The sequence below is a fragment of the Borostomias antarcticus genome (genome assembly GCF_949987555.1).
Source record: "Borostomias antarcticus genome assembly, chromosome: 2".
NCBI lineage: Eukaryota > Metazoa > Chordata > Actinopteri > Stomiiformes > Stomiidae > Borostomias > Borostomias antarcticus.
Genome location: NC_140235.1, coordinates 5413045 through 5423164, shown reverse-complemented (window position 1 = coordinate 5423164; position 10120 = coordinate 5413045). Strand labels below are relative to the sequence as shown.

The window sequence follows — 10120 nt, the reverse complement described above, 5'->3', positions numbered from 1 at the left end:
GATCCTTCAGCCGAGAGCCAATCAGAACGGGCCTCCGGAGGTCGAAGGGGGTGCGGTCTACTGGTCGGACCTCCCCTGTGGACACAATGAGGGACATGAGGCTTGAAACACCATCACCCTCTACCCCCCTCCGGCCACACACACACACACACACACACACACACTCCTCCCCCCTCCCCCCATGAACAGCGCAAAACTGCCCTCGAGGACGGTGGGTAGGAATGCTAGCATATCGTCTTCCTGATCTTCCATTACCGGGGACAGGAAATCCAACCAGAGATAACCGGGCTTTCATAATCCCCGACAAACACATACACAGAAAGACACATATAAAGAAGATGCCAACGATTAAACGCCCCCCTCCCCCACCCCCCCCCCCCAAAAAAAAAAACCCAGAGAAAATCCAAAGCTAAATTAAAGCTGCTTCGCAGCGATGAGGCGGGGCCAGGCAATTTCCGACAAGTTTAGGAGCAATAAGCGAGAGAATAGGACAACAAGAAAGTTGACATTCCAATGTTCATTTTGTACATTCGTATCGTAAAACATTTGTAAAAAATGTTGATGCGTTGTAAGCTCCATTTTGATAATTCAACAATGGTCAATGAGTTTGTGAATTACAGTCTGAAGATCCAGTGTAGCAAGTTTGGTGTTAATTGATTGAAAAATGTTGGATGAGATATGTTTATTAATTTTTACAGGTTTTGTTTGCTTTTCTTCATAATTGAACATTAACTTCAGCAGCTGTGTACTCAGTCAGTTGCCAATCAATCAATTTAGTCATTGTAATCCTCGGCGGGGGTTGGGTAGGGTTGCCAACAGCGATGTCTCAGATTCGTGGAGCTTGCGTTGGATTGTGGGTAACGTAGTTTTCTCTGTATGAAGTGTTGGTTTCAGAGGACAGAATTAAACATATTTTTAAAAATTCAATTTTTGAGATAAAATTCTGAAAAAAATCATACTACATCTTGGATATGTGGCCAATGTTGTCACTCTTTATGAGGATGATCAGACATTGATTTGGCGAGAATTAATAGGAACTATACAGAACTGTTAACAGTAAAACTTTTTGAAGTGCTGTGGGCTCTATTTTTCATATTTCAAAAATCTGTGAGGATCGTTTGGTAAGGACAGTCTGAAGATACAGTAGATCGATTTTGGTGTCAATTGAACAAAAAATGTGGGAGGAGATAGGTTTGATAGGTTTTACAGTTTATGAAAAAATCAGAGTGATGGACTTCAAAATTCCTGCAAGGTCAGAGCGTATGAAAGTTTTGTCTCACTTGGGACTACATTCACGTGGTGGTTTTACAGTGATAGCACCTATGGCTGATTTGTAATGATTTTTTAAAGTTTTAAACTTTAGACTGTTGCTGTAGCGCCACCTTCAGGTTTATTGACCTACAATGCAGGTTGAGGACTTTGGGTATAGGACTGGAGCTTTGTGCAAATTTTGGCGATTTTTTGTCCATGGGAAGTTAGACTTCAGTGGAAGATGGAGAATAATAATAATATAGGCAAATACAATAGGGTTCCGGCAGCTACGCTGCCTGGCCCCTAATAAACACATGAGGAACTGGAGAGACTGAGACAGGAAAATACTGTCGTCTGAGTGCCGTGTTGCTGTGCAGGTCCAATATGAGCCGGGTCAGAGGTGGGGGCAGGCCCGGCTGGCTAGAGGTGACGGACTGCTAGATTGCAGTGTGGTTTCCAATATCCACCTACTCTGGCTGTACGGCCAGGACCAAGACACACGGGGAGGCAGCCTTCAGTTTCTATGCCCCCCAGGAACACTTTGCCGGAGAAACTGAGAATTGCTGAAACTGTGGACATTTTGAAGCGAGATCTTAAAGGAGAATGCTAGTTTTTGACAACCTGGACCTTATTTACGGCATATTATAAGACGTTTCACTCACCGAGATAACTTTGGTGTAATTCATGTGCCGCCATTACATGGATATACTGGCTCGCGCTGGATTTTAAATTTCTTCTACAGGCCTCTGAATTATACCAAAGTTATCTCGGTGAGTGAAACGTCTTATAATATGCTGTAAATAAGGTCCAGGTTGTCAAAAACTAGCATTCTCCTTTAAGACATACCTGTGCCTATTTTAATCTCGCCTATAATCACTAGCCAGGACCAAGAGACACAGAGAGGCAGCCTCCAGCCTGCTAGTGAATCCTGTATGTATATCCTGTATGTATATCCTGTATGTATATCCTGTATGTATATGTATATCCTGTATGTATATGTATATCCTGTATGTATATCCTGTATGTATATCCTGTATGTATATGTATATCCTGTATGTATATCCTGTATTATGTTTATCCTGTATGTATATCCTGTATGTATATATTTATCCTGTATGTATATCCTGTATGTATATGTATATCCTGTATGTATATGTATATCCTGTATGTATATCCTGTATGTATATGTATATCCTGTATGTATATCCTGTATGTATCCTATGGTACATTAAGACGTGCGTTGCTTAGGGACCAGCCTTGACAGGTCGGTGAGGAACTAGATGATGCTGTATGTGTACATGATAGTGTATATATCCTATGAGAGTGTATATCCGATGGTGCACTATGTGCATATTAAGATGTGTGTTGTTTAGGGATCTGGATCAGCCGATGAGGAACCAGACGCTGCTGCGCGAGCTTGATGCTGTGTGTATCCCATGAAGCATTGTGTATATTAAGATGTGTGTTGCTGGTGTGGCTCTGCATGCTACTAACCCGGTCTGCCTCTCTCCTCCCTAGCTCACTCTTACAGTCTAACCAGGTCCCGTGGACACCCCCCATCTAGAATGATAAGCGGGTGCAACCGGAACCATCCCCAGCGCTGGCACGGCGCCAAACGATGTGTGGAGAAAGGTCTGGCTGTATAGGAGATTAATCTCCAGCCGACCTTCACGGTGCCCATAAACACTCCTCCCCTCTCCCTCACTTCTCCCTCTACATCTCCCCTCCTCTCCCCTCCTCTCTCTACCCCTCTCTGTCTAGGTTCAGGAAAACCCCCGAATCTCCTCTATTCAGGAACAAAACAACAATACTCTCCACCAGACTGTTGACTCACTACTGTGGCTAACTGGTCCTATAAATAAACACCCATTAAGTATTTTGTCTGCATCATTACAGGCTCCCATGGGGTGTGTTGGTAATTGAACTATAATGGATGTTTTCGTCCAGCCGACCATGAACTACAGTACCAAGCTAACGCTAGGCTAATGCTAGGCTAATGCTAATCTGGTTGAACAAACACAAACACAACTCGACCTCAGGCAAGCAGAGCGGTGTCAAGATAGGAGGGAGGAGAAAGTAGGGAGAAAGAGAGGGGTGGGGCAGAGGGATGAGGAGAGAATGAGGATTTGCCAGGTGAGCGCAGACGTTACAGTATCTGTCATTTAGGGAGAGGGAGAGAGAAGCAGAAAAATACAGAGATGGATCACTGACAAAGGGAAGATGAATAGAGATAGAAAGAAAGAGGGAGAGAGAGAAAGATAATGCGAGGGATGACAGAGACAGAGAGTGGGAGGACAGAGAGAGAGAGAGAGAGAGAGAGGATGAAGAGAGAGATAGAAAGGGAGGGCTGAGAGTGACAGAGAGGGAGGATGAAGAGAGACAATGAGAGAGAAAAGACAGACAGCGACAGAGAGAGAGAGAGGGGATAATCGACAGTAGCAGAAGAGGAGCTGGCAGCCTGCCATCAAACCAGGGTCATCTACCCACCTCTACAGATCAGACGAAGAGAGATACACACCCAAACGACAATATTAAAGCTACAGTATGTAACATTTGCACTACCCACACTCCCAAATAAAGGCATAGAGGAATGCCCCATATTTAGGACAAGGAGTGGCCCTCCTGTAGGTTCCAAGCTTCTTTTTTTTTATACTCTGGTGTCGACCGGACACGTAATTTTAATCACTTATAATTATAATAAATTGCTGCAGCAGAGTCAAACAGTGGCCTACAAAGACACACAAATTTTGCATACTGCAGCTTTAACTGTTTGGGGAGGAACGTCTTCATAAAAGAGTCTAACAACACTTATGGTAAACCCATACCCATCATCTACACCAAACCTACATCTTCTCAAGATGGACGACCAACGAAATTGTAAGAAAACAATCAAAGTCAACTGTTCATTGCTGGCAAGGTGTGTTTGATCTATAGTAGGTGATTTAGTCTAGGAGATGGGGACGAATCATCTAACACAGGTTATGTCATGCTCCATTAAAGAGGAGACCCCCTCTCACTCCAGTCATGTGAATGGAATATATCCTTTTATCTGGACAGGAACTTAGACCATACAGGCATAACTAATGGAGCAACGCTTGGACTCCCTACTAAATCACTGCTCAGTTGAAATGCTGCACGCACGCTCTATTGCTTACTGTAGGTCTGATAGTATGTCATAGAGCCTGAAAAAAACCCATCTGTCTCTCTGTCTGTTTATCTGCCTGCCTGCCTGCCTGTCTATCTCTGTTTCTCTGTCTGTCTGTCTATCTGTCCATCTCTCTGTCTGTCTGTCTGCCTGCCTGTCTATCTATCTCTATCTGTCTGCCTACCTGCCTGTCTGTCTATCTGTCCATCTCTCCCTCTGTCTGTCTGTCTGTCTACCTGTCTGTCTGACTGCCTGTTTATCTCTGTCTGTCTGTCTTCCCGCCAGCCTGCCTGTCTATCTGTCCATCTCTCCGTCTGTCTGTCTGTCTGTTTGTTTATCTGCCTGCCTGCCTGCCTGTCTATCTGCCCATCTCTCCATCGTCTTCATCGTCTGTCTCTGTCAGTTCCAATCCTCAGGGTAATGTCTGATCTAGCTTGATGTGATCAGTGAAACCTAGGCTGCTCTATACAACAAACATATCAGATGAGGACATTCTCAAAGGAAGAGAGTGTCTTACGAGAGTGTTCAAACAAGGACCGTGTTCTCTGGTTCAGTCATCTAAGACAAATTGAGTTCTCTCTCTCTCACCAGTCGGGATCATGGTGTCGTCCACAGGTAGATAGGCCTGAGCAATGATGGAGACTTCATGGTTGTATATATCAGCTGAGCCCTGGGGACAGACAGACACGCACGCACACACACACACGCACACACACACACGCACGCACACACCATTAGTACATGACTGGGAGGTATAAATCTCGTTACCGCGTTGACGGCTGCGACCAGACAGGATCGGGCTGATGCGCCTCAAAACCCAGACAGCATGCACGGCCCTTAGGCGATGCCTCTCAGGACACGGGCATGATCCTGAAACGCTGTCATTTAACGCTACTGACAGGTGAGGGGGAAGGTTTATCCCGCTGCACCGGGGCTGTGATAGATTTCAGCCTCAGGGCAGTCAAGACTGCAGCGGTATGACACATATATTAAGGTCAGAAATATGGATGTACCACAGAGTAATGTGTACAGGATTGCAGAGTCTCTATACAATCAATAAGCAGACCAGGTAATAGATTGTTTCCGTTCTTGAAAATCCGACCTGAGACATTTAATGTATTAAAAAACTCCATAATTCGAACTTCCACATTTCTGAGTGATGCTCTTCAAAAATACTAATACTATCCCCTGAGAAGAGGGAGGATATCTTACAGCAAATTATTTGGTTCATTTCTAGCATTCTAATTCAAGGCAATCCAATTTATTGGGAAAATGTATTTGAAAATAAAATCCTATTTATAAAAGATATCCTGCATGAGAACGGGGAAATCATGACCTATCAGCAATTTACTGATGCTTATGGGGAAATGTGCTCCCTCCACAACTACAACCAACTGATTGCTGCCATACCAACAGAATGTACGTGCAAAATAAAAAAGCATCCACACCAAATAATGGTTTGTAAACCACATATAAAAAATTACCATTGGCTAAAAGGTACCAAGATAAACAAGCCAATTTACAATTTTTACATGTTGATAAAACCACTCTTGGCTACCCCATTTACAATGTTTGAAAAGTGGGAGACATTGATTGACTGCCCAGTCCCGTGGAATAAAGTATTCAACTTGATTTATAATACAACACTAGATGCTGCCTCAAGGTACTTCCAAATTAAACTACTTTACAATTTCCTGGCTACCAGAAAAATTTTGGCAATATGGCGAATTGAACAGTCCAACATATGCAGATACTGCCAGGATGAACCTGAATCATCCGACCATCTATTCTGGTATTGTCCACTGGTGGCACGTTTTTGGTCTCAAGTTGTGTAACCTCACCAACAATAATAATATTTTAAAATTAGATCTTAAGAAAGTAATGCTTGGTGACCTTGAAGAAGCCAATGGGATGTTGAACAATATTATAATTTTATTTGGAAAAATATTTATCTTTAGACAACAATCAATTGTCTCACTGCATATATACAACTTTAAAAAGTTCCTGAAACATATGTTCACTTTGGAATCAATCATAGCTAAAAAACAACGGAAAAGAGCAATTTCTACTCTGGAGGTGGAAGGCAGCCAGTCAGGAGGAAGTGTTGGAGTATCTTGATTAGCACAGTGAGCTTGGAGCTGTGGGGTTCTATGTCCGTTCGGGCCTCTCTGGCGGGGTGGGCGTCGGGATCTCCCCGTGCCGGCTGGCCGGCATGTGTTGTGGTGTGCTTCGCTTTCATTTCTCAATAAAGACCCTTGATGGGCGGTACGCCGCTGCGGCCTGCTGCTTGGTGCGGGGGGATCTTGGTGCTCGCCATATCCGGGGGGCACGGGACTGGGGTGGGCCCTGGAAGTTCTAAGGTCACGACTACGGTGGGTGTCCCTGCTATGTACGGTGGTTTGTCTGGTCTAGTTATTCTTTATTACCATTATTACTACGTTGTAGTTGTGGATGTTGCTATATTGCTTATTATTATTATTATTTTATTTTTTTTACACACTGAATTTTATGTCCTTGTAACTGCTCAAGCGACCCCATCAGTCTTGCATGACTGTTGTATGTTTGTCAGTTGTTCGTGTTGTCTGTCCTGTCTTGTCTCTCCCCACCCATCTCCCTCCCTATCCCGCTCCCTCCCCTTACCCCCACCCTCCCAACCCCTCCTTCCCTCCATGGGCTCCCCCCATTCTCCATCCCTCTCCTCTCCGATTTCATTTCTTTCTAAATAAAAGTACAATGGTCCCCACTTTGGGGGGGGGGTGGGTGGTGGAAAGGGCCTTAAGCCCGGGCTTAAAGAAAAAGAAAGTAAATTAATAAAAATAAGCAGACCAGATATGAGTCAGAAACATGCAGGAGTTATCATCCTACATGTACACACCATATGTACACATAGACAGACAGGCACAGACAGATAGACAGACAGACAGACAGACAGGCAGCAAAACAGACAGGCAGAAAGACAGACGCAGAAGACAGACAGACACAGACAGACAGGCAGACAGAGAGAGAGAGAGAGAGAGGGGCAGAAAGAGAGGCAGAGAGACAGACAGAGATACAGACAGAAAGGCAGACAGAGACAGGCAGAAAGACAGACAGAGACGGGCGGACAGAGAGACAGACAGCAGAGAGAGAGAGACAGGCAGACAGACAGACAAAGAGACAGAGACAGACAGAGAATTAGAGAAACACAGACGAGACCCTGGTATCGGCCTCCATCCCCTCACCTGTCCTGCCAAGTTGAAGTAGGAGTGGTTGGTGAGGTTGATGGGTGTGGTTCTGGTGGAGCGGGCCTGGTACTGGGTGGTCAGTGTGTCCCCCTCCAGCGTGTAGGTGACCGACACCTGGACATCCCCGGGATAGCCCTGGTCCCCCTCCGGGCTGATGAGGGTCAGACGCACCCCGCCCTCCACCCCCTCACTCCTCCACAGTGCCTGGAGCACACGAGACCCGACACAGAGACAAACAGACAGACCGACAGACCGTCAGACAGACAGTCAGACAGACAGACCGCCAGACAGACCGTCAGACAGACAGACAGACCGTCAGACAGACAGACCGTCAGACAGACAGACAGACAGACAGACCATCAGACAGACCGATAGACAGACAGACAGACAGACCGTCAGACAGACTGTCAGAGAGAAGGGCAGATACAGTAGTAGGGCAGTAAGACTGTTCACTTCAGGATCTCTCTATTGAAATCCCTCAACATCCCTCGACCCAACAATGGTGACCTGTGTTAGCGCCTGTGAGTGAACACCCAGAGGCAGTAAAAGAAAGCCTTCTGTGGCCATTATAGTCTAGCTGACTGGCCGCATCTGTCCGTGAAACGTCTGCACATTAACACCCATTAGACCTAAAGGGAAACAAATCAATCTAATGTCCGATAATGGCGACTTGACTGCAGTTAAAGTTGAGAGAGGAGCACTCACTGGGAGTGGAACACTTAGCCTATTATTACAACTACAGTATGCATGTGTTTTTATGTGCTAGTGGTAGAGTGTAGGGTATGTGGAGGTATACAGAGTATACACACTTCTTTATCCTTGGACCCACAGTATACACACTTCTTTATCCATGGACCCACAGTATACACACTTCTTTATCCTTGGACCCACAGTATACACACTTCTTTATCCATGGACCCACAGTATACACACTTCTTTATCCATGGACCCAAAGTATACACACTTCTTTATCCATGGACCCACAGTATACCCACTTCTTTATCCATAGACCCACAGTATACACACTTCTTTATCTTTGGACCCACAGTATACACACTTCTTTATCCATGGACCCACAGTATACCCACTTCTTTATCAATGGACCTACAGTATACACACTTCTTTATCCTTGGACCCACAGTAGACCCACTTCTGTAAAAACGGTAACATTTCTGCTACAGTACTCCCACTTCTTTAGTCAGAGTACACCCTCCTCTTAGTCACCACTACACCCCCAGACTATAGATGCTAGCTGACTGTAAAACAGAGAGACTTTTATCATGTCTTTTCACACTTTTGATAAAGTCACCCGGGGAACTGGAATTAAACAGAAAAATGTGTGTGTGTGCATGGGTATGTCGTTTCACTGCTGTGAACAGGCAGAGAAGCCCCTGCAAACTGTTTAAATACACACACACACACACACACACACACACACACACACACACACACGCCTCACATCAGCCCATCTGGGGGTAGGAATGCAGTACTCTCTCTCTCCTTTCATTCTCTCTCTCTCCCCCCTCTCTCTCCAGCAGAGTGCTGCTAGGAGCAAGACCATTAGCAGACAATAGAAAGACTTGAATTAATTTAACTATAATTACACTGCAGTTGCAGAGAAACGAGAGAGGCTCAGGGCTGTACGGCCATGATGATGATGATGATGATGATGATCCTACTGTGTGAATGCGTGTGTGTTGAGCGTGTTACCTTATTGAAGCCCCTCAACCCTCCATGCAGGGCGTTAGGTCCGTTGTTGAGGTCCAGCTGGTACTCCCTCCCCTCCACCACAAACCTCCCCCTGGCAATCCTGTTGGCAAACCGACCCACCACGGCACCAAAGTAGCGGGGATCCGCCACATAACCTGCAGAGAGACAGCCCAACCAGCAACGGCCAGCAACCACGTCACGCACAAATGTTACAGCAGTAGTCTATTGTTTTGGATAGCATATGTTTCCCTAAATAGCCAACTGCAACATTTTCATTTCAATGGAGATCAACTGTCGCCTAGAATAGATTATGTCAGAGGAGGTAGATGCTACATGTCATACTGAAAGCCATGCGTATACAAATGGGCATAACATTTGTCTAATTGAAAGGGAGGGACGTCAGACAACCTTCCAGATGATCGTAGCCCAGGACGATGTCATCGACCTGACCGTGCCTTCCTTTACACCGGATCGATGTGATGATGCAGCCTAGGCTGATGATTTCCACGGTGACATTAGCCGACCTCAAGATCCACTTCTCCACGCGTCCTGCCCCGGGTATCTCGCCGAATGGCTCTTGTGCGACTTGTGTCATGTTATGAAGCTACACTATCTCTCTTATTGTTCAATGAAACGATGCACTGAAGTCTTATCGAGCACGAGTCTACACACTATGAACGGGATTTCCTCACGTAGATCCTCACGGAAGGCTCTTAGCCTATATATAAAATAGAGCGGAGGTCAAGTCATCATAAAGAAATCGTGGACTTAGAACTCAAATGCAGTCATG

General features: G+C 45.4%; 1 protein-coding gene across 1 annotated transcript in view; it reads right to left on the bottom strand.

Moving 5' to 3' along the window:
• galm (galactose mutarotase) overlaps nucleotides 1-10120 on the bottom strand; it is a 15763-nt gene extending 5643 nt beyond the window's left edge. The window contains exons 1-5 of the mRNA XM_084461548.1: nucleotides 9739-10120; nucleotides 9331-9485; nucleotides 7618-7824; nucleotides 4985-5066; nucleotides 1-75 (exon numbers count right to left, since the gene is read on the bottom strand). The exon at nucleotides 1-75 is cut by the window's left edge and continues 76 nt beyond it. Coding sequence (XP_084317674.1) covers nucleotides 1-75; nucleotides 4985-5066; nucleotides 7618-7824; nucleotides 9331-9485; nucleotides 9739-9925 — 706 coding nt within the window. The 5' untranslated portion in view covers nucleotides 9926-10120. The remainder of the gene's footprint in view (nucleotides 76-4984; nucleotides 5067-7617; nucleotides 7825-9330; nucleotides 9486-9738) is intronic.